Here is a 25,844-nt window from a genome sequence, read left to right on the forward strand (position 1 = left end):
GGAGATCTTCCTGACCCAGGGATTGAACCCGGGTCTCCCGCATTGTAGGCAGATGCTTTACTGTCTGAGCCACCAGAGAAGTCCACTTATATGTGAAATCTAATAAAATGATATGGGGGGAACTTATTTACGAAACAAAACAGACTCACAGATTTAGAAAACAAACAAAGCAATCTTGAGAAAGAAGAATGGAACTGGGGGAATCAACCTGCCGGACTTCAGGCTCTACTACAAAGCCACAGTCATCAAGACAGTATGGTACTGGCATAAAGACAGAAATATAGATCAATGGAACAAAATAGAAAGCCCAGAGATAAATCCACGCACCTACGGACACCTTATCTTTGACAAAGGAGGCAAGAATATAAAATGGAGAAAAGACAGTCTCTTTAACAAGTGGTGCTGGGAAAACTGGTCAGCCACTTGTAAAAGAATGAAACTAGAACACTTCCTAACACCATACACAAAAATAAACTCAAAATGGAATAGAGAGATAAATGTAAGACCAGAAACTATAAAACTCCTAGAGGAGAACGTAGGCAAAAGACTCTCTGACATAAATCACAGCAGGATCCTCCATGACCCACCTCCCAGAATATTGGAAATAAAAGCAAAAATAAACAAATGGGACCTAATTAAAATTAAAAGCTTCTGCACAGCAAAGGAAACTATAAGCAAGGTGAAAAGACAGCCTGCAGAAGGGGAGCAATTAATAGCAAATGAAACAACTGACAAAGAATTAATCTCCAAAATATACAAGCAGCTCCTTCAGCTCAATTCCAGAAAAATAAACGACCCAATCAAAAAATGGGCCAAAGAACTAAACAGACATTTCTCCAAAGAAGACATAAAGATGGGTAACAAACACATGAAAAAATGCTCAACATCCCTCATAATCAGAGAAACGCAAATCAAAGCCACAATGAGATACCATTTCACACCAGTCCAAATGGCTGCTATCCAAAAGTCTACATGCAATAAATGCTGGAGAGGGTGTGGAGAGAAGGGAACCCTCTTACACTGTTGGTGGGAATGCAAACTAATACAACCACTATGGAGAAGAGTGTGGAGATTCCTTAAAAAACTGGAAATAGAACTGCCATATGACCCAGCAATCCCACTGCTGGGCATACACACCAAGGAAACCAGAATTGAAAGAGACTCATGTACTCCAGTGTTCATCGCAGCACTGTTTATAATAGCCAGGACATGGAAGCAACCTAGATGTCCATCTGCAGATGAATGGATAGGAAAGGTGTGGTTCACTTACACAATGGAGTACTACTCAGCAATTAAAAAGAATACACTTGAATTAGTTCTAATGAGGTGGATGAAACTGGAGCCTATTATACAGAGTGAAGTAAGCCAGAAAGAAAAACACCAATACAGTATACTAACACATAAGAGGATAATGATAACCCTGTAGACGAGACAACAACAGAGACTTGGATGTGTTGAGCAGTCTTTCGGACTCTGTGGGAGAGGGCGAAGGTGGGATAATTTGGGAGAATGGATTGAAACATGTATATTATCATATGTGAACGAATCTGACGTGGTTGGGGGCTCCCCACCTCAACACTCTGTGGATTTAAGAGGCCGTTCCTTCCAGAAGTGTATAAATTAGCCTGGGAAAGAACCTGCATGCTGAATTTACTAAATAAGAAATGAGAAACCAGAACTATAAAGGTGGCATAGAAATACAAGAAACTATTCTTAAGTAATCTTTTAAAACTTTGAACAGAGTTACAGATTTTACCATTTGTTATAAACTGGTATATATAGTTTGACCAGAACCAAAAGAAAATTAGTATCGTGTGAATTCTGAAGCACTTTCAACGTGTTGTAGGGATGATGTGGACTTTCTTGAGTTTTACACATTCGTGGGTAAATGGTCTGTATCTCGTGCCTTTGTTGGTTTTCTGTGAGCTGTAGTTTCTGGGAAGTGAGCAGCTCTCATTCCTGTAACTCTTGGAATCCAGTCATTCGTGTGCCTCCTTCATGGGGATGGGACTGGGGTTATTTTCTTTTTGCAGCTTGAGGCAGTTGTAAAATAACTTAATGTAGCTTTTTACAACTGTGTATTTTATAGTATTTTTTCATCTGGTGAAATTTTAACTGTTAATGTTTTTGGCATTGTGTAGAACTTTTTTTAAATAAATAAAAAAAAAAAAACAGACTCACAGATTTAGAAAACAAACATGATTACCAAAGGGGAAATGTAGGGGAAGGGATAAATTAGGAGGCTGAGATTAACATATATACACACTATATATAAGATAGTCAACAAAAACCTACAGTATAGCACAGGATAGCACAATAACTTAAATGGAAAAAGAACCTGAAAAAGAATATGTATATGTATAACTGAATCATTCTGAAACTAACACATTTTAAATCAACTATACTCCAATATAAAATAAAAACTGTTTAAAAGAAAGAATAAGATATACAAACAATGGATGCTCATTATAAAAACTTATGTTGCTTTATGCTCATTATAATAACATGTACATAATATACAAGAATTTATGACATAAAATTATTACTTCAATTTAGTCTAATCTAGAAAATCTTGCTATGCTCATCACATCAGTTCGAAACAAGATGAAGAGGGTCCCTATCCTTTGGTGTATATAAGGGAGAACAGACATTAAGCTATGGTGATTACAGAGTGACTAAAGTTCATAATGGGAACCCTATTAGATCTTAATCTCAGCTGAAGGGTCTGAGGAGGCCTCTATGAAGAGCAGAGAACAAAATAAAAAGCTTTCATAATCTCACCAGCTGGAAACTTTGATTTGAGATTATTTTCTTCCAATCCTTTCATATATACTTTCTCCAGACTCATCCCCTGAAACTCAGCATGATAGTCTCTGGTTACTCATTCTCTGAAACATGCTATTCCTACCATCCTAGAATTTCATACCTTGGCAATTTTTCTGGAACACTGTTTACATGTGATATTAACATATGATACTAAGAAAGGGTTTATGACCAAAGCAATTTCAGCGTGAGTTAGAGTTTCTGATGTGCTAACGGCACCGGACACCTCTAACACGGGGTTATGGTATTAATGGCCTCATTTTCTAAACCAATTGGATTTTTGTATTTTCAAGACGCATCTTGAAGGAACACAAAACCATTCTGAGAAATATTCTATGAACCTGGACATGTTTCAGGTCTGTATGGCTCTTAACAGAGTCCCACTATTTTAGAACATGAACTCGGTCTATGTGTTAAATGTGCCCAGCACATTTCAGACAGATCAAGGTGGAAAGCCTCAGACTCTTGCCAGGCTCTTCCCATTTATCAGAGCCCAGCTTGGTGCTCCTGGCCCTGTTTAGGGTTGGGAACATGTGGCAGCCTAGGCCAGAGTCACCACTTTCCTTCCCAGTCTCTCAAAACAAACAATGGACATTAGAAGCTACTCTTGGATTAACCAGTGAACACACATTGCCACAAGACCCGTTTTGATTCTGATTTGGAGCTCCCAAGTCCCTTTTCCTCTGGAAAGGACCCAATCATTCTTGAAATCTGGCCAAAATGAATGTTTCTTCTGCAATGACACCTCGTGGTCAAGAAGGGGAACACACAGGACAGAAGGGTTTCCACATTCCCTCTACTGCAGCCAGGGAGAGGTTTCCCTCCAGAGCGGCCCAGGTCAGTAAGAGACACTGAAGTCAAATTGACAAGGTTTAACGTTTCTGCCCCCTACTCCACCATCTCCCTGATCCCATGGTTTGTCAACAAGCTCAACCTGCCTTCAAGATCTCCCCTGGCTGCTGGGAGCAACAGCCATGCCCACCCTTCAGAATGTGTGTGGGAGTGTGTGCTCAGTGTGCCAAGTCGTGTCTGACTCTGTGACTCCATGGACTGTAACCCACCCGCCTCCTCTGTCCATGGGATTCTCCAGCAAGAATAACAGAGTGGGTTGCCATTTTCTTCTCCAGGTGGTCTTCCTGACCAAGGGATCAAACCTGGGTCTCCTGAATCTCTTGCATCAGCAGGTGGGTTCTTTTAACACTGATCCACCTGGGAAGCCCAAACTTCAGAACATCCTCCCCTAAAGTGCTCCCGTCCCTAGAATTACTTCTCCCACCTTCCTTGCTACCCAGATTCCTATTCCTTCAGTGTATGAAACTCAGCTGACTGACAGGGTTTACAAGGATGTTCAGAGGTATCACATATGTGATCGCCTCTTACCCTCTCCACAGTCTTTGGGGAAGGCTGTATAACTATCATCCCAAACTTGCAGATGAAGATACTAAGGGTCTGAGAGGCCACGAGTGACAGAAGGAGCCAGAACTCAAACCCTCATTTGTTGATTCCAGATTCCCTGTCCTTTTACTGCTGGCTTACTCCTGCTGATCTAAGTTAAAGGAAACAATCTCTAATGTTGAGAATTCTCTCTTTAGATGTAGAAGGGTTGAGGAACTCTGCTCCCCAGATTGCCCACTGTGCGTTGTTTTAAAATATTTTAAAAGTCAGAAATGGATTTCAACTGACCTACAGAAGATGACACAATAGACTCCCTAGGGCTCCATGAGGCAAGGCAGAGCCGAAGTCTTTAAGAACAACCCCAACCCACACCACCATCCAGATGCTTTTTTCAGTCACTGTCAAATCCCAATTCTGACTCCAAGTAATTCTTAACTAGAGGCAGAATAAATCTTTTCCAAGGTAACTAAGCAATCTCCACTTAACCTCTTTCATTGCCCTCATGTTTTGAATCATTGAAAAATTGAGCTTTGGTTTCTAACAAGCAGAGGAATCTTTCCTGATGGAGGCAGGAGAGCTGTGCGTAGGGTCCCCACATCCTCCAGGGCAGAGGCCAGCCTCCCTAGTCCAATATGCAGGCCCTCCATCATCTCTCATCTCAGCTTCTCTTCAGTGGTACCTCCCATCCTTCCTGCATGCACAGTTCCTAAGCTTTCTCCATGCCTAGCCTACTCATTCTTAAGGAACCAGCTCAGATTACAGCTAATCATTCTACCAGGCACTTGGTCTCAGTACTTTATATGTACTTTTAATTAAACTTCACAAAAGGACTTCCCTAACTCCACAATCCCAATGCAAGGGGCATGGGTTCGATCCCTGGTTGAGAAACTAAGATCTGACATGCTGCAAAGAGAAACCAAAAAAAAAAAAAAATCTTCACAATATCCCTATGAAATAAATATTAATTTTATGCCCATTTTACAGAGGTACAAATGAAGGCACAGAGAGACTAACTTGCCAAGGTCACACAGCTAACAAGCCAGGATTCAAGCCCATGCGTGCTCCTAACACCATGCTCTCCTGTCTGTTCAAGTGCCCCCTCCTTGAAGAAACCTTCTTTGACCCCTCTAGGTTCTAGCACCACTGGATACAAACTATGGCAGCATTTCCCATCTTGTTACCCTCTGCTAGCTTCACTGACATGTGGGTCAGTGGTATAGAATCTGCCTGCCAATGCAGGAGATGTAAGAGACACAGGCTCGGTCCCTGGATCAGGAAGATCCCCTAGAGAACGAAATGGCAACCCACTCCAGTATTCCTGCCTAGAAAACTCCATGGGCAGAGGAGTCTGGCAGGCTATAGTTCATGGGGCCACAAAGAATCAACTGAGTGACTGAGCACACACTCATGTAGCCCTCTGCTATACACACTGTGCTGGAAGGCCAGATCAACTAGCGTCTATGCTTGACCTGTGACCATTTATGGAGTCCCTGGGCTGTTCACAGCCCAGAGAAGGGAGGTGATACAGCCAGAGGAGAGCTGCCAACCAGTTTTGACACACTCAATAAAAACTTGCCAGCCAGAAATATGTAAACAAATCCAGAAGCTTGTTGAAATCCATAATACATCTTCTATTTTACGTTCAATAGAGTGGGTGCTACTAATTCTTTTTTTTTTCTTCCAACTTTTCAGAAGTTCTTGTTTTACCCCCAAACAAACGAATGGTAGAGTGCTTAAGTTCCCCTCATTTGGCGGGAGCTCCGATCTGTGCCCTCACTTGGTGGGACTTGCTCTCCCGTCTCATCTCCTCAGACCTGTTGTCTACACCCACTGCTCCGCCACCCACTTCCTTTCCACACACTGGATAGAAAGTCTTCCCAGAAGTTAATCCAATGGGACTTTCCAGACCTTGTCTTTCTTGATCTTCAGGAGTGCTGGGTGCAGCTGGCTAAGCAGCGGGTGGAAACAGGGCCCAGGGATTCCACTGGGGTTTTCCCACATTAGTTGACTCCAAGGTAATGGCCATGGGATGTTTATACAGCTCCTTTTTCCTTTCCAGTTTGTTTCCTGATCGAAAGGTCAAATACCGAACTGCCTGGTACAAAACCAGTCTCCTGGCAACCACAGCAGAACCTACTGTTTCCTTCCCTGAGAATGTGGGACTTCATAGCAGACCCAGCTGTGTAGTGGGTGGGACCATATAACGGCGTTGAGTTTAGGGGTGGGAACCAGGGCAGTCCGAGATGTATCTGCCTGGATAAGGGATGGAAATAGAAACTTCTCCATCCTTAAGTGGAGCCACAGAGTCAGACTTGAGGACTCAAATGTATACTTTAGGACATAATCTTAATCAAAACTAAAATCCCACCAATGCCTGTGCAGCGACCGGTTACTGATACATGCTTACTTGAGAGAATTCAGTTACGGGGAATAAAGAAAACAACGTGTACAATGTTATTATCTGTCACAGTAACCTATGCTGCTGCTGCTGCTGCTAAGTCGCTTCAGTCGTGTCCGACTCTGTGCGACCCCATAGTCGGCAGCCGACCAGGCTCCACGGTCCCTGGGTTTCTCCAGGCAAGAACACTGGAGTGGGTTGCCATTTCCTTCTCCAATGTGTGAAAGTGAAGTCGCTCAGTCGTGTCCGACCCATAGCGACCCCACGGACTGCAGCCCACCAGGCTCCTCTGTCCATGCGATTTTCTAGGCCTGAGGTGGGCACTCTCATGAAAAAAATGCTGCCTAGAGAGATGGTCCAAGATAATCTAGTGCAAAATGCAGGGCGGAGGGGCAGCCTTCAGGGGCGTCTGACTGGTCAGCCCAGGGTCTCCTCTGGCAGTCTCTCAGCGGCACCTCGATGTGGGGGCTAGCCTTCCTTGCAGACCTTTTTACCTGGTGCGACTTGACGCTCTTGGTGCAGGACATTGTAGCTCTTCCAGCTGTACTGAGGGGCTGGGGAGCCCTCCTGTGATTGGCAGGTCAGCAGGATGTTGTTCCCAATGACAGTCTCTCCCTGGATGCCGCAGTCTGGCTTGGAGGGCGGCACTGTGCAGGGAAGGGCCAGAGAGAAGCCAGGAATTAGTTGGGGCTTGGTGACAGCCACTCCCTCACTTCAACACACATGAACTGCCTTGTTTGTTAACAGGCAAAGAAACGTAAAAACCATTCTTAGCTCACACGCCATAGAAAACAGTCTGCAGGCTGGATTTGGCTGTAGTTAACTCCAGTATCGGAGAAGGCAATGGCAAGCCACTCCAGTACTCTTGCCTAGAAAATCCCATGGATGGAGGAGCCTGGTAGGTTGCAGTCCGTGGGGTCGCTAAGGGTCAGACACGACTGAGTGACTTCACTTTCACTTTTCACTTTCACACATTGGAGAAGGAAATGGCAACCCACTCCAGTGTTCTTGCCTGGAGAATCCCAGGGACGGGGGAGCCTGGTGGGCTTCCGTCTATGGGGTCACACAGAGTCGGACACGACTGAAGTGACTTAGCAGCAGCAGCAGCTCTAGTACTCTTGCCTGGAAACTCCCACGGACAGAGGAGCCTGGTAGTCTGCAGTCCATGGGGTCTCTAAGGGTCGGACACAACTGAGTGACTTCACTTTCACTTTTCACTCTCATCCATTGGAGAAGGAAATAGCAACCCACTCCAGTGCTCTTGCCTGGAGAATCCCAGGGACGGGGAGCTTGGTGGGCTACCGTCTATGGGGTTGCACAGAGTTGGACACGACTGAAGTGACTTAGCATCAGCAGCCTACCCTTGGTTTCAATGAAAGCCTCTCTCTGAAACCCTTCAATGCTAACTTCTTAGGAATGTTCCCTTCAGTTAAGCAGTACTCTTTTCTTGTGCTTGGCTGATGAAATGGAATTACAAGTGACCGGGTGATGGAAGAGCCCCCTGGCGGCAGTGGGATTATGTGCAGGGTAGAGAATGAGGGCTGAGAGGATGGAGGGGGCAGAAAAGAACAGACACACACAAAGGAAGCCCACAGAAAGAAGGTTGTGAAAACCAATAGTCTACCCTCAATGCATAAGCCCGACCTGATCTCTTAAAATTCCTGAAGACCTTAGGCCAGGGTCATTCACTCAACACTGTAAGTTAACATACCACTGTGTACAGTGGTTTGTTCTACAAAAATACTGTATACCTGACTCTGCTGAGTGTGGAGATGACATAGTGTGTGAGTTTTTGTGTTTAAGGAATCCAGTGGGGGCAAAAAAAAAAAAAAACAATGACCAGCCTGGACGCAACAATGCTGAGACAGGAAAGGCATAACAAGGGACCCTGACCCAATCATGAAGCCAATAGTGGAGCTGATGGGAGGGGTTGGAGAAAGACAGGGGATGGCACTCCAGCCCAAGGGAGTGGCCTGTGCAAAGGCCCTGCGGCAAGAAGGCTTCAGGTCATGTTCTTTTCGGTGGGAGGAAGAGGACGCCAGTGGAAAGTACTGTTGCTGAATTCCTCAGTGGCAGGCCTGTCCATCCTGCTTCTTTCTTCACATGCCCCCTTGGATGGCTTGCTTGCCCCAATAAACAATGCTGCCCTTTCTACAGAGCAGACTGCACAGGCACACACTCACTGGGCATGGAGGGTGGATTCCATTCTCCACTCGGCCCAGGGCTGCTGGGAGAGGCTATCCAGGAGGCGCCTCTCCCCTCTAGCCTCACATCTGCTCTGGTATTTGCTCGACAAAGGCAGGTGGTTGCTGGGTGCGCCCCCTCATTTCCTGTTGTCTTGGTGAGGGGCAGCCAGGCATGGAGCAGCTAGGGCAAATCAAAGGCATTTCCCATTGCCACCCTAGGCAGTTAGTCCCTAAACCTAAAAGGCGCTAGGTTCAAGAACAGGACTCAGGTATCCATGCCCAGACCCCGGGGACTGAAGCAGCCTGGGCAGGAAAAGGCTTCTAACCATGGGCTACTCTCACAAACAGCTCTCTGTCCTCCCTGCTGGCCCAGCCAGCAGGTATATGCAGGACAGAGGAAGAGGGCATCACTTCTGAGGAGACTGGCTCCTGGTCAGAGCTGTTTGTGGGCCACGCTTTAGCTCTTGAGCTCTCCGAGGTCCAGGAACACCCCTCCCTACCAATAAGAACTCTCACCCTTGCTTCCCAGGTACTCCTTTAACAGGATCCTAACCTTTTATTCCACAAAAGAGACTGGCCACAAATACAATACCACCTTCGAAGTCTCTCGTTGACTCGGAACCATGCTAAGGGCTCATGACCAGTAGCCAGCATATGCTGAACATATCCAGTGACTAGCTTTCTTACGCCACCGTTTGGTGAGGGGAAATTAATCCACTCTAGAGGCAGCAGTCGGAGAAGGTAATGGCAAGCCACTCCAGTACTATTGCCTAGAAAATCCCATGGATGGAGGAGCCTGGTAGGCTGCAGTCCGTGGGGTCGCTAAGGGTCGGACACGACTGAGCGACTTCACTTTCACTTTTCACTTTCACACATTGGCGAAGGAAATGGCAACCCACTCCAGTGTTCTTGCCTGGAGAATCCCAGGGACGGGGGAGCCTGGTGGGCTTCCGTCTATGGGGTCACACAGAGTCGGACACGACTGAAGTTACTTAGCAGCAGCAGCAGCAGCAGAGGCAGCAGTAGATATAACGGCAAACAAGGGACCAACCACTTGCTAGGAGACCCACCTTATGGAGGAATGTTTCAGGGTCCTTTCCCCAGGCCCTAAACCGCACCCCTCAAAGTACTTTCCCACCTCAGCTCATCCTAGGCACCGCCAGCCCTCACTCCGTCCAGCCCCGCCCCGAAGCTCCCCTCCGCAGCCTTCACCATTAAGGACAGCTAGGACCTAGAATCACACAGATCGAGTTCCAACAGCCCTTCCACCCGCTGAGGGGCTGGGGGTGGGATAGGACTCTTGTAGATCTTGGATTCTCAGTTGGCGCGTCCCAGCTCCTAAATAGATTGTAGATTATACCTGAATATTTATAGGGGGCGGAGTGATGGGAGGGAGCGGGTCCCGGCCTCTGCAAAGCCTGCGACTCCCGCTGCAGACGTCAGGGGGCGCCAGAGGCCGGGAAGACGGCCGGTCCTGCCCCGCGGCGCCAGGTCCCGGTCCCGGGCCAGGTGACTGCCCCTTGCTGACCAAGGCGGTTCCCCTCCTTCCGGAAGCTCCGTGCTCGGCTCAGTTTACTGTGAGGTCACGCAGCCTGAACGGACCACCCCATTTAATTCAAAAGCTTTTCTGCCTAAAATCAGCCCAGCAGCAAACCATTTGGAAATAAAACTTGTAAAAATCTTTTTTCCTGGGCTTACTTAACATACAGTACCAATTATCTCTCTTTTAAAAGCAAAACAGTCTTTTCACCGAGTTTCGTAATCTCGGATTACGTTTGTAGTCTTTGCCCTTCGAGTTTAACTAATTCGTCTCTTAAAGTGCAGCTGGTCCTGGGAGAGGAAGCGGGGAATCCGGACATTCACGCTTGAATCGGCCCCGCTGCCCTGCCTGAAACCCGCTTGCTGCCGGAAGAAAACCAAAGCCGTAAAATACGCAAGTCAGAGGAGCCAGACTCCGCCGGAGAAGGAACAGGTGGAGCAGAGTGAGGGACTCAGCTGCGGGTGAACCAGGATAAGGCGAGCGGTGAGGGAGGGCAGACGGTGCACAAGAGAAGCTGGAGGAAAATGCTCGTTTCCCTGGCTGGGCACCCTCTCTCCCGGGAGCTAATACACATAAAATTAAGCGCTGTGAACACAAAACGGTTTAATGCAACATTAATTATAATAGCTTAAATTGGAAACCATGTCCAGTTCTGGGACAGAGGACTCGGCATTCCCTTGCTGAAGTGGCATGAAGCTTAAAGAACAGCAAGTGCTAAGACAGCAGGTAATGAAATGAAAAGGGAAAAGTTCCTATGGTTAGGTTACAAATTCAGTTACGTACAGAAAAAAGTATGTGGATAGGAGCTGGAAGAAGACATGGAGAAATAAAACCCATTGATACAGGTGAATGTTTGTCTTTTTTTGTTTCATCTTTCTTTAAATTAGTATATTTTTAAGAGGCAAAGGGTCACCAAACACAGCTATTTGTTCATTTGTGTTAGGACTAAGGTCCTTGGAGTGGGAGAGCAAGCACAGGCCAGCAGAACAGAAACAGGCTTCTTGCTACAGTCTGGTGCACTAGAGATTTAGACATGAGGAGCCCTTCACTAACAGGCGGACTCTTGATTCCACAGAGCCAGTAGAAAACACATCATGGCACTCCACCTGGTCTGGGTCAACTGAAACACAGCTATAAAAATGCCATAAGATAATAAAATGTGATGGTGTCAGCCTTGTCCCGGAGATTAGGGGAGGTGTTCCTACAGCTCTAAGACCATCAAAGCTCCCCATGAAAACCTTGAAATAAATATCCATGTACTCAGAGGACTGTGGGGCTTCAGTGCCCCAGACCTAGGTTAAGACCTTCAGTGTGGAAGAGCAGTTACAGAACCTCAGTTTTCAGTGAGTGATGCTTCCAAGATGGGCATGTCCTGTGGACAGTGGACACGTCCATGGCTGGCACTGCTCTGCCTCTCCAACCTTCTTTCATTGACATGGGCACAGGAAGGGCAAGACACAAGTTAATGCAATGACACCATAAAACGTAATTGGCAAGCTTATATCTGCCATAGAGTGGAAAAAAAGGGTATGCTGAAAAGTCGTCAGCCATGAAGAGTTTGGGAATCACCTGGAATTGGAAGGCTTGATGGTTGGGAACAGTGAAGGGATTTGAGCAGCCCTGTTTCCATCAAAGCTTGGACACTTTCTAGTAGTCATTTAACCACTTGGGTCTCAGTGTTCCCTTCTATCAAATTTGAATGCTAATACCCACTTTCACAGATGTATTGCAAAGATGAAATGACATCATATCCGTAGAGGACTTATTGTCAAAAAAGGATAGTTGTTATGATTGTGAACTTGGTGTTATCTAATTAAAAGACACTTACTCCTTGAAAGGAAAGCTATGACCAACCTAGACAGGATATTGAAAAGCAGAGACATTACTTTGCCAACAAAGGTCTGCCTAGTCAAAGCTATGGTTTTTCCAGTAGCCATGTATGGATGTGAGAGTTGGACCATAAACAAGGTTGAACACCAAAGAATTGATGCTTCTGAACTGTGGTATTGCAGAAGACTCTTGAGAGTCCTTTGGACTGCAGGGAGATCCAACCAGTCAATCCTAAAGGAAATCAGTCCTGAATATTCATTGGAAGGGCTGATGCTTAAGTTGAAACTCCAATACTTTGGCCATCTGATGCGAAGAACTGACTTATCTGAAAAGACCCTGATGCTACGAAAGATTCAAGGTGGGAGGAGAAGGGGACGACAGAGGACGAGATAGTTGGATGGCATCACTGAGTTGACGGACATGAGTTTGAGTAAGCTCTGGGAGTTGGGGATAGACAGGGAAGCCTGGTGTACTGCAGTCCATGGGGTCACAAAGAGTAGGACATGACCGAGCGACTGAACTGACTGATACAGGCAAAGGTCATTGCAATTTGATGGTAGTTTTCCCTCCATTTAAGAGGATCCCCTTGGTTTGTAGAGCAGGAGGCCACAGAGATTGGGTATTTAGTTACATGGAATGGGTACAGTTTCTTGCCCTCTCCTTACACAACTAAGTAAACACATTAGTCTTTATTTGGCCACAGAAAGCCTGGAATTCAGTCATTACAGATTTGCCAATATAGGTCAGAAAATCTGATATATCATCTTCCTTATATCATTAAAATGTCATTCCATTGCAAATTAATATGTAAATTGAATATAATTCCAAGCAACATTTTTTTAAACATAACAATGTGATTTTAATATTAACATGAAAGAATAAATGTGTAAAACTGATTTGGAAAAGTTTAGTTAGAGAAGATATTACATAGTGCCAGATTTTAAAAGACAAGGACACAAATACTGATAACTAAACATGTCTGTGTGGATGTGTTTGTATCTCAGCACAGACTATAGACATACTATAATCACAACAGTGTGATATTGGCATAGGAATAATCAAAAGGAGAATGAATGAAATAAGGAGTAAAACACAGCTGTGTATATGTAGCAGTTTAACTTGTGATAAACCTGGCATTTCAAGTACTTATAATAAATGATGTTGATGTAATTGGCTGTCCATTTGGAAGAAAACAAAGACCCTCAGTATCCTGTGTTCAAAAATAAATTACTGATGAAACAAAGATCTAAGGGTAAAAAACAGGACTTACAGACATAAGAAAAGAACATTAAGTTCATTTTTATAACCACAAAGGTGGTGTGAGAGATCTTGTACAAGACAAGTGCCCCCAGATCCAGAGCAAAAGAACATCAGTAGGATATGGAGGGGACTTCTCCTGTGTCTCAGAATGTCCACTAAAATCTTCAAGTTGTGGCTCTGAATGGTTAGCATCCTCAGTGCTGAGGAGAGGAGTGGCCTTCCCACTAGTGAATTCTCTAATTATCAGTTACCCTCCTCCTTCCCATTTAGGAGAAGACTGGAGACTCATCAGACAGATTTCTTTAAAGAAGATTGTCAGAAATAGGGACCATGAGCATTTCTCCTCCTTCTCTTGGTGGAAGGGAAGGAGGTATTTCCCCGCATCTCGTTCCCAGCCAGGGAGAAACCAGAAGAATACCATGTGGAGATAGCGGTTGTCTGCTGTCGGGAACTGGCATCTCTCACTTGTCACTGAGACTTGTAAGGAATCAGTAAGTTCCTGCAGTCTACCCCTGGAACATGATGATGAAAGGGCTTTATAGATGTCCTTGGGTATCTGAGGAACCATCTGGGATTACATTCAGGTCCTACTGCTTGCTCAGAGAAGCTGGCTGGAGTAGATTGCAATGGCAAGGTGAGGAGAGCATGCAACAGTGAGAACGATCTGCCCTAGGAGGTGCAGAGTTTAGCAGAATAAGGATGGAGGCGTGTTCTTGTCACACTGAAAGGATTTGGTCCCAGAGAGCTGTTGGCTGGGTCAAGGGGAACCCAGAGTGGACAGTGAAGAGTAAGAGCAAGTTACCATTATCAGGGGAAGGTGGGAAAGGGTGAAAGATGTGAAAATCTGGCCTGCAGGTGTGCAAAATACTTGTGTTAGGTGGATCCCTTGGTGGGGGCCAGTGCTGAGGAACCCTCTCACACACCCCACAAAAGACACAGTAGTGGGATGTCTGCTCTGATTGGGATCATGGGATAGCAAGAGAAGACGGTAAGTGGCCTAGCTAGGTGATCATGGCTTTGCTTTCCCCTTTAACACTTGGCCGTGACCTCAGAATCACAGAAGTGAGAGTGGGAGGAAGTGGACTAGGGAGAATAAGGAAACAAACCCGCCTTTAATCCACTGCGGATCTCCTTGCCTTAGGGGGTTAGCGCCAAGTTAAGGAGAGATGTGAAGCTTATCTGGGCTTCCTAGGTGGTGCTAGTGGTAAAGAACCTGCCTGCCAATGCAGAAGACATAACAGATGAGAGCTGGATCCCTGGGTTGGGAGTACCCCTGGATCAGGGTGTGGCAACCCACTCCAGTATTCTTGCCTGGAGAATTCCATGGACAGAGGACCCTGGTGGGCTATGGTCCATCGGGTTGCAAAGAGTCAAACACAACTGAAGTGACTTAGCATGGATGTGAAACTTGAACAGATTTTTTTTTTTCACCTAGTCAATTAACAAAATTTATAAAAAATTAAGCTTCCCTTTTGAAGAAAGCTGATCGCCGAAGAATTGATGCTTTTGAACTGTGGTGTTGGAGAAGACTCTTGAGAGTCCTTTGTACCACCAGGAGATCCAATCAGTCCATTCTAAGGGAGATCAATCCTGGGTGTTCATTGGAAGGACTGATGCTAAAGCTGAAGCTGCAATACTTTGGCCACCTCATGTGATGAGTTGACTCACTGGAAAAGACTCTGATGCTGGGAAAGGTTGGGGGCGGGAGGAGAAGGGGACGACCGAGAGTGAGATGGCTGGATGGCATCACCGACTCTGTGGACATGAATTTGAGTGAACTCTGGGATTTTGTGATGGACAGGGAGGCCTGGCGTGCTGTGATTCATGGGGTCGCGGAGAGTCGGACATGACTGAGCGACTGAACTGAACTGAACTGAACTGTGGCTCAACTGGTAAAGAATCTGCCTGCAATGTGGGAGACCTGGGTTCGATCCCTGGGTTGGGAAGATCCCCTGGAGAAGGGAACGGCTACCCACTCCAGTATTCTGACCTGGAGAATTCCATGGAATTCCATGGAGTCACAAAGAGCTGAACATGACTGAGCAACTTTCACTTTCACAGGAAAATTAAGAAGATTGATAGTATTCAGTTCTGATAAGAATATAGGAAAACAAGCATGATCACATCATGTTCATGGCAATAGTAAGTTGCTTTGGAGAAAGTAATTTGCCAGTATGGAGTAACTTTTAATGAAGGCAAAGTCTTTGACCTAGAAATCCTTCTTTTTAAATTTGTTTTCCTTGATGCCTAATGATGTTGAGCAATAGAAATCCTACTTTTAAGAACCTATCCAACAGAAACAAAGACAACACAGTAAAAGAATATGCACACACATATATATGCATATACATATGTGTGCACATATTATACATACATATATATTGTCTGTACAAAAAATGGAAACAGCTTGAGAATGCTCACCAGTATGGGCCACTGGAATAATCATAGTACATTCATGCAAGGGAATGTATTACATTAATAGGCATATTTGTATGTAATGATCTGGAGAAATTTACATGAAATATTAAGAAAAAGAAAGTTACAAAAAAACCTTTATAATATGATTTCTTTTTTTAAGAAAAGGAAAGAAAGGAAAATGAAATGTGTGTGTGTGTGTGTGTGTGTGTGTGTGTGTTGAAAGGACCTGGAGAGGAGACTAGAAGAACGCATGCAGTACTAGCCTTGGCCACCCTGTTAGCACTAAGGTGTAAGGAGGAGATGGTTATTCTTTATTCAGGGCTTAACTCATTGCAATGATTCAAAAACCCAGGCAGCCACCTTATGCAATTAAAAATAAAATCCCACTATGTAGTGTAAAGTGGAGAAGGAAATGGCAACCCACTCCGGTGTTCTTGCCTGGAGAATCCCAGGGACGGGGGAGCCTGGTGGGCTTCCGTCTGTGGGGTCACACAGAGTCGGACACGACTGAAGTGACTCAGCAGCAGCAGCAGCATGTAGTGTAAAGAGGGTAAAATGGAGGAACATGATCTATTTCTTTGGTTTAAAGTATGGCTAAAAATTATTGCTACCCACCAGTGTGGGGATCACTTCTTAGAGTAAACACAGGCTGGCTCACTAAAGTTTTTCCAACAACTGTTTGACATTGAGTCAGGTACCTACTTTATCTGGGCTTCATCTACAAAATGAAGATTCTAAAAGTAGGTGATAGTTCCAATCATTTCAAAATTATAAAGTCCAATAATAAGCTATTTGTATAAAAAGAGTGTTATTGTGGGACATATTTCAGAAACAACAGAACCTGATGAATGGTGTGTTAGAGCTGAGGGCTGGGGAGATGGTGGTATGAAGGACTTCTACTGATTAGCTGAATTTAGAGCTGGAAAAAATGCCTGACATGTAAGAATCATGATTTGGCCCTCAGCTTCACAGGACGGCAGTGAGAATCTTTCCAGTAGGATCTAGGATTTCCATTTTTCTTCTAGTAAGTTTTTCATGAAAAAGAGAGGAGCTGGTGTGAAGGAAAGAGCACTGGATGGAGCATGGACAGCATCTCCAGGGCTGACCCCAGGCACCACTCCAAATCAGACTTGACCTCTGTCCTGGGGAAATGTATGCCCAGACAGATCATATTTGGCTCCAGGGGGAGAAGCAGACCCCCCAAGCCTCCGGACAGAACAGATGAGGGGAGAAGTCTTAGCTCTTCATCAGGCATTGCTTCCAGTTTTATCTTGGCACCAGGGTGCCTCCTCCTCACACCCCACCCTCCCCTGCCTCTTCCTATCACCCCAGGAAGGAGGAGACGCTCACCAAGGACCAAGAGACGGACACGTGATGTGGAGACGCCACCCAGATCTGACATCAGCAAGACGGAGCACTCATAGGTGCCATTGTCATCCATGGTCAACTGGTCAATGGTGATGGAGGCATCTGACTGCTCGGCGTTGTTTGATACACTAGCACGCTTCTGATAAAGTTCACCGTAGATATATTCTTTGGTTAAAAATTTCCATATGAGCACACTTTCCTGGAAAGAAGAAGAAATACCACTTGGTCTTCAGCCTAAGGCCCTGGCACGATGCTGCAGCCTGTCCTGTCTACCCTTACCCACCGTCCCCAGCCCAGATGTACTGACAAGCCGACCCTGCAGAACAAAGAGCTCCACATATGGGGCCCATTCATGGATTCCTCTTATGATCCATAGTACTAAAAGCCTGGGGCAGGTGGGCGCTTCATATCAGAGGGCTTCACCTCTTGTAACCTATGGCACCTCTTATTTACTCCATTTTAGTTCTGTTCTCAAACCTGCAGTCAACCAATATTAACTGAGTATATAAGATGTTCAGGCATTGTGTTGGGCAGTTATCCATGGCTTGCAACCCCCCTTTATTTATTTGATTCTTACCTTTGCAATTTGTTTATTCATCAATATATTCATCATTTATTAAATAAAACATGGTACTAGCTAAGATCACTACTTTTGAACCAGACTGCCTCAATTCAAACCCCAGCTCTGCCACTTAGTAGTTGTATGATCTTGAGCAAAATATTAGAGGAAAACAACAGAATGGGAAAGACTAGCGATCTCTTCAAGAAAACTAGAGATACCAAGGAAACATTTCATGCAAAGATGGCCACAATAAAGGACAGAAATGGTATGGACCTAACAGAAGCAGAAGATAATAAGAAGAGGTGGCAAGAATACAAAGAAGAACTATACAAAAAAGACCTTCATGACCCAGATAACCATGATGCAGACATCACTCACCTAGAGCCAGACATCTTGGACTGCAAAGTCAAATGGACCTTAGGAAGCATGACTACAAACAAAGCTAGTGGAGGTGAATTCCAGTTGAACTATTTCAAATTGTAAAAGATGATGCTGCTAAAATGCTGCACTCAATAAGCAGTGACCAATATGCAATTTGCAGTGGCCACAGGACTGGAAAAGGTCAGTTTTCATTTCAGTCCCAAAGAAAGGCAATGCCAAAGAGTGCTCAAACTACCACACAATTGTACTCATCTCACACGGTAGTAAAGTAAAGCTCAAAATTCTCCAAGTCAGGTTTCAACAGTATATGAACTGTGAACTTCCAGATTTTTAAGATGGATTTAGAAAAGGCAGAGAAACCAGAGATCAAATTGCCAACATCCAGTGGATCATGGAAAAAGCAAGAGAGTTCCAGAAAAACAACTACTTCTGCTTTATTGACTACGCTAAAGCATTTGACTGTGTGGATCACAACCAACTGCGGAAAATTCAGAGATGGGATTACCAGACCACCTTACCTGACTCCTGAAAAATCTATATGCAGGTCAAGAAGCAACAGTTAGTACTGGACTTGGAACAACAGACTGGCTCACAAATCAGGAAAGGAGTATGTCAAGGCTGTATATTGTCACCCTGCTTATTTAACTTATATGGAGAGTACATCATGAGAAATGCTGGGATGGATGAAGCACAAGCTGGAATAAATTGCCAGGAGAAATATCAATAACTTCAGATATGTAGATAACATCACCCTTAAGTCAGAAAGTAAAGAGGAACTAAAAAGCCTCTTGATGAAAGTGAAAGAGGAGAGTGAAAAAGCCAGCTTAATATTGAACATTCAGAAAACTAAGATCATGGCATCCGGTCCCATCACTTCATGGCAAATAGATGGGGAAACAATGGAAACCGTGAGAGACTTTATTTGGGTGGGGCTCCAAAATCACTACAGATGGTGACTGCAGCCATAAAATTAAAAGATGCTTGCTCCTTGGAAGAAAAGCTATAACCAATCCAGACAGTATATTAAAAAACAGAGACATTATTTTGCTGACAAAGTTCTGTCTAGTCAAAGCTATGGTTTTTCCAGTAGTCATGTATGGATGTGAGAGTTGGACTATAAAGAAAGCTGATTGCCAAATAATTGATGCTTTTGAACTGTGGTGTGGGAAAAGACTCTTGAGAGTCCCTTGCACTGCAGGGAGATCCAACCAGTCAATCATAAAGGAAATGTTCTGAAGTCCTGAATATTCATTGGAAGGACTGATGTTGAAGCTGAAGCTCCAATACTTTTGCCACCTGATGCAAAGAGCTGACTTATTTGAAAAGACCCTGATGCTGGGAAAAATTGAAAGTGGGAGGAGAAGGGGACGACAGAGATTGAGATGGTTGGATGGCATCACTGAGTCAATGGACATGAGTTTGAACAAGCTCCAGGGGCTGGTGATAGGCAGTGAAGCCTGGCGTGCTATAGTCCACGGGGTCACAAAGAATCAGACACAACTGAGCAATTGAACTGAACTCAACTGAGCAAAATATTTGACTTCTTTATGAGTTTATTTCTTCTTCTACAAAGTGCAGATAATGATAATAACACTTGTATCATAGGATTTTTGTGAGGATTAAAGTAGATAATATACAAAAAGCAAATGGCATTGAACCATGGGCTTGATGAAGCCACCTCAGGTAAGCAAGTAGAGAAATGGCAAGCCCCCAGGCTACTTAATTGAGAAAGTCAGGGAGAGGTCAGAGAGATAAGAGGGAAAGCCAAGAAAGACTATCAGAAAGCCTAGAGAGGGAGATTCTGAGATGGGGAAGTGGTTGATAGTCAGAAAAGCTAGGGAGAAAATAAATAAGATGAGGACAGAATCAGGACATTAAATTTAACAAAAGAGAAGTTGCTGGTGGTTTCCATGGAGTGTTAGGTGAGGAAGGCAGACCATGCTGGGTAGGGAAAAGAGTGTGGAGACACAGGGTCAGGTCTGAGGTCTGCACATACTCTTTATGCAAATCGGAAAAAGATACCCTAGTTGTTGGACAGACACATCTGTGCCAAGCTAACGGTGATCAGGTCCCCTAGGCTGGGTACCCAATGCATAATTCACCCAGTCACATGCCACAGCTCTGGTAGGAACAGATGACTCTCAGGAAGCTTGTCTGAGAAAGGGGGGAACAAGAAAGCAGGAGATGAGGACCTGTCTTGAGCTGTGGATGAGTGGATGGATGTTGGCCTTTCTCAGTTCAACTTTTTTTCTGACCTACTGGTTACAGCTATCCTAAGGCTTCCCCTTCCTTGACTCTCCCCACGTCATCTCCCACTCTTGCTAGTACCTGTCACAATAGTCTCCTTGAGGGCATAGATGTAATCCTTTTCTCTGCATTCTTACTTGCTCTCAAGTAACAGCAAATTAAACTAAAAATAGGGCTGTGGTAGAACTCACAGAGTAGTCTCACACCTAGACAGCATATTAAAAAGCAGAGACATTACTTTGCCTACAAATGTCTGTCTAGTCAAGGCTATGTTTTTTCCAGTGGTCATGTATGGATGTGAGAGGTGAACCATAAAGAAAGCTGACTGCCGAAGAATTGATGCTTTTATTTGTTTATTTTTTTTTTAATTTTGATTGCTTTATTAAAATGTTCCTCATAGAATTCTTTACAAAAACATTATGTCCTAAAAAAGGCATTCAACAAATATCAAGACCTTCTATGTATAGGACATTGATGGAAAAAGCAAAGGAATCTGTGTTCCTGATCCTTAAAGTGAAGTCACTTAGTCGTGTCCAACTCTTTGTGACCCCATGGACTGTAGCCTACCAGGCTCTTCCATCCATGGGATTTTCCAGGCAAGAATACCGGAGTGGGTTGCCATTTCCTTCTCCTGAATTGATGCTTTTAAACTGTGGTGTTGGAGAAGACTCTTGAGAGTCCCTTGGACTGCAAGGAGAACCAACCAGTCAATCCTAAAAGAAAGCAGTTCTGAATATTCATTGGAAGGACTGATGTTGAAGCTCCAATACTTTGGCCACCTGATGAGAAGAACTGAATCATTAGAAAAGACCCTATGCTGGGAAAGATTGAAGGTGGGAGGAGAAGGGGATGACAGAGGATGAGATGGTTGGATGGCATCACCAACTCGATGGACATGAGTTTGAGCAAGCTCCGGGAGTTGGTGATGGACAGTGAAGCCTGGTGTGCTGCAGTCCATGGGGTCACAAAGTCGGACACGACTGAGCAACTGAATTGAACTGAACTTACTTGCTCTCAATATAATTTCCTCAAATCCTTTAGGAAGTAAGGGATCAGTCAACATAAGATCCTTAGTATTTATCTCAACGGAGATAAATTTATCTTTGTTAGGTGCCTGGTAGAGACCTGTTTGGTGAGAGAACATGTCTTCAGTTTCTGCAAGCTAATGGCAGCAGCTGCCTTCTCTAGGTTTTTTCCTGGGATCCTGGAAAGAGATAGGACAGGTACTCTGGCCAATCAGGGTCCCTTGAGAAACAGACAGTAAGATGCCTCAGGCCAAGAATTACTCTCCTTTCTCCTCAGCCCTGCTGCTCTAGGACTTGGGTGTCTTGGGTCATCCCTTCTTCTCTGTCAGGGAAAAACTTAATGCTTTGTCTCTGAATAGCTGGGGATCTAATGCCAGGCATGTTTGCATTTGAAAAGTAGAAGTAACTTTAAAATTTATGAATAGGGACTTCCCTGGTGGTCAGTGGTTAAGACTGTCTCCACTGCAGAGGGTGAGGGTCTGATCCTTGGTTAGGGAACTAAGATCCCATATGCCACTTGGTGCAGCAAAAAAAAAAAAAATTAAACCCAAAAATCTTATGAATAGATGTTCCTCTACTTACAGTTAAAGAAATGTGAATTTGATCAATAATGAGATATTTTTCCACTCATCAAATTCACAAATATCAGATAGTTTGAGAATAGTCTGAATTAGAGAAGTAAGTGCCTGCACTGTTGTTGGTGAACCTGAAAACTGGTCTGACATACAAAGAAGGAAACTTGACATTTACCAAAATTTTAAATTCACATAGCCTTTGACCCCAAAGTTCCATTTTAAAATAATTTATCTTATATATGAATCAGTTCAGTTCACTCAGTAGTGTCCGACTCTTTGCGAATCACAGCACGCCAGGCTTCCCTGTACATCACCAGCTCCCGGAGTTCACCCAAGCTCATGTTCATCGAGTCGGTGATGCCATCCAGCCATCTCATTCTCCATCTTCCCCTTCTCCTCCTGCCTCCAGTCCCTCCCAGCATCAGAGTCTTTTCCAGTGAGTCAACTCTTCCCATGAGGTGGCCAAAGTATTGCAGTTTCAGCTTTAGCATTAGTCCTTCCAATGAACACCCAGGACTGATCTTCTTTAGAATGGACTGGTTGGATCTCCTTGCAGTCCAAGGGACTCTCAAGAGTCTTCTCAAACACCACAGTTCAAAAGCATCAATTCTTTGGTGATCAGCTTTCTTCACAGTCCAACTCTCACATCCATACATGACCACGGGAAAAACCATAGCCTTGACTAGACAGACCTTTGTTGGCAAAGTAATGTCTCTGCTTTTTAATATGCTATCTAGGTTGGTCATAACTTTCCTTCCAAGGAGTAAGTGTCTTTTAATTTCATGGCTGCAATCAGCATCCACAGTGATTTTGGAGCCCCCAAAAATGAAGTCTGACACTGTTTCCACTGTTTCCCCATCTATTTCCCATGAAGTGATGGGACCAGATGCCATGATCTTTGTTTTCTGAATGGTGAGCTTCAAGCCAACCTTTTCACTCTCCTCTTTCACTTTCATCAAGAGGCTTTTGAGTTCCTCTTCACTTTCTGCCATAAAGGTGGTGTCATCTGCATATCTGAGGTTATTGATATTTCTCCCGGCAATCTTGATTCCAGCTTGTGCTTCTTCCAGCCCAGCATTCCTCATGATGTACTCTGCATATAAGTTAAATAAGCAGGGTGACAATATACAACCTTGACGTATTCCTTTTCCTATTTGGAACCAGTCTGTTGTTCCATGGTCAGTTCTAACTGTTGCTTCCTGACCTGCATACAGGTTTCTCAAGAGACAGTTCAGGTGGTCTAGTATTCCCATCTCTTTCAGAATTTTCCACAGTTTGTTGTGATCACACAGTCAAAGGCTTTGGCATAGTCAGTGAAGCAGAAATAGATGTTTTTCTGGAAATCTGTTGCTTTTTTCATGATCCAGCGGACAATTTGATCTCTGGTTCCTCTGCCTTTTCTAAAATCAGCTTGAACATCTGGAAGTTCATGGTTCACGTATTGCTGAAGCCTGGCTTGGAGAATTTTGAGCATGACTTTACTAGTGTGGGAGATGAGTGCAATTGTGTGAAAGTTTGAGCATTCTTTGGCATTGCCTTTCTTTGGGATTGGAATGAAGACTGACCTTTTCCAGTCCTGTGGCCACTGCTGAGTTTTCCAAAGTTGCTGGCATATTGAGTGCAGCACTTTCACAGCCTCATCTTTCAGGATTTGAAATAGCTCAACTGGAATTCCATCACCTCCACTAGCTTTGTTCGTAGTGATGCTTTCTAAGGCCCACTTGACTTCACATTCCAAGATGTCTGGCTCTAGGTCAGTGATCACACCATCGTGATTATGTGGGTCGTGAAGATCTTTTTTGTACAGTTCTTCTGTGTATTCTTGCCACCTCTTCTTAATATCTTCTGCTTCTGTTAGGTCCATACCATTTCTGTCCTTTATCGAGCCATCTTTGCATATGAATACATATTTATAAAATTATAATAGTAGTTATAAATATATACCTCAGTTCAGTTCAGTTCAGTCGCTCAGTCGTGTCCGAGTCTCCGTGACCCCATGAATCACAGCACGCCAGGCCTCCCTGTCCATCACCAACTCCTGGAGTTCACTCAAACTCATGTCCACAGAGTCGGTGATGCCATCCAGCCATCTCATTCTCTGTCGTCCCCTTCTCCTCCCGCCCCCAACCTTTCCCAGCATCAGAGTCTTTTCCAGTGAGTCAACTCGTCGCATGAGGTGGCCAAAGTATTGCAGCTTCAGCTTTAGCAATATATGCCTAGAGACATTCATATATGGATATTTATTGAAATATTATTTGTAGTAGCAAAATATAGGGATTAAAACAAATGTCCATCATATTCCGTTCCGTTCCGTCGCTCAGTTGTGTCCGACTCTCTGCGACCCCGTGGACTGTAGCCTACCAGGCTTCTCTGTCCATATGATTCTTCAGGCAAGAATACTGGAGTGGGTTACCGTTTCCTTCTCCAGGGGATCTTCCCGACCCAGAGATCGAACCCGGGTCTCCCGCATTGGAGGCAGACACTTTAACCTCTGAGCCACCAGGGAAGCCCATCATATAGAGTATTCATAAAATGAAATACATAATATGAATGAAAAAAAACCATAAATATTAATGCACTGACATATGGAAAGAGCTCCAAAGTATATTAAGAGGAAAAAAGCCAAGTGGAGGACAGTGTGTATGAAGTTTATAGAAACTTACATATTCATATATGTAAATATATGCCTATGTTTATATGTGATGCATCTATAGAAGTTCACCCCAATATCTAGTAATAGTCGTTGCCTCTAGTGGGCTTCCCAGGTAGTGCAGTGGGAAGAATCCCACTGATAATTCTCCTGATAATGCAGAAGATGTAAGAGACCAGGTTCGATCCCTGGTTTGGGAAGATCCACTGTAGTAAGAAATGGCAACCCACTTCAGCATTCTTGCCTGGAATATTCCATGGATGAGGAGCCTGCCAGGCTCCAGTCCATGGGGTTACAAAGAGTTGGACACTACTGAGCACGTCCACACACATACACACACACACACACCTCTAGTGAGGGGAATAGGGGACTGGGATTCTAGGGAGGAAAGCAGATGTATTTTCGTGTGTATGAATATATACATTTTCTGAACTGGCATAAAGAACCATTGGAAGGAAACACAAGAAACTAGATCTTAGCCAAAAGTGGTATTCACAGTACTGAATGATTGTGGCAGAAATACCAATAAATTAGAGTAAATGCTGCTCCCAAAGAACCAGTACCAGTGAAAATTAGCCTTGCCTGGGAGAAAGGGGAGATAAGGGGATTAGGGTATGGAAACTGGGGCAGGGATGGGGCAAGATTGGCAAGGATGGGAATGAGACTTCTCAATGTAATTCTTCATGATGTTTTAATTTTTGAACCATAGGATTACTATCTATTCCAATATAGAAAATAAAATCTCCCCATACTCCCTGAAAGAACCCAAGCAGGAAGAATAAAAAAAAAAAAAAAAAGCTACAACAAAATTTGGTCTCAGGGAGAGCTCTGTGTTAATCAAAAGTAATGACTGACTCAAATGATACAGTAAAGGTCACTTGAGACTGGACAACAGAAAGATGTTTGAGGGAAGGTAACTCTTTCAAACTAGAGATGGCATAGTGCAGCCCTCCCTGGTCCAACATTCACTGCTCCTTCCCCACCCAGCCCAGCCTGGGTGTTAACTAAGTTTAGTCTATCTAACATGTATTGAAAGGTTTTGTAGTGCTTGTCTCTAAGATAGGAGCCCCCAACCTCCAGGTCATGGACCGGTACTGGTCCTTGGCCCGGAAGAGCCAGGACACATTGCAGGAGATGAGTGGCAGGCAAGTGAGCGAAGCTTCGTCTGTATTTACAGCTGCTCCCC

At 44.4% G+C, this 25,844-nt stretch overlaps 1 protein-coding gene across 1 annotated transcript in view; it reads right to left on the reverse strand.

The window, feature by feature from the left end:
• GPA33 (glycoprotein A33) overlaps positions 1–25,844 on the reverse strand; it is a 61,091-nt gene that overhangs the window by 17,914 nt on the left and 17,333 nt on the right. Inside the window, exons 3-4 of the mRNA XM_055402700.2 lie at positions 17,201–17,417; positions 7,111–7,263 (exon numbers count right to left, since the gene is read on the reverse strand). Coding sequence (XP_055258675.2) covers positions 7,111–7,263; positions 17,201–17,417 — 370 coding nt within the window. The remainder of the gene's footprint in view (positions 1–7,110; positions 7,264–17,200; positions 17,418–25,844) is intronic.

The sequence above is a fragment of the Moschus berezovskii genome, chromosome 4 (assembly GCF_049115385.1).
Source record: "Moschus berezovskii isolate FMDL1 chromosome 4, NW_MosBer_1.0, whole genome shotgun sequence".
NCBI classification, from domain to species: domain Eukaryota; kingdom Metazoa; phylum Chordata; class Mammalia; order Artiodactyla; family Moschidae; genus Moschus; species Moschus berezovskii.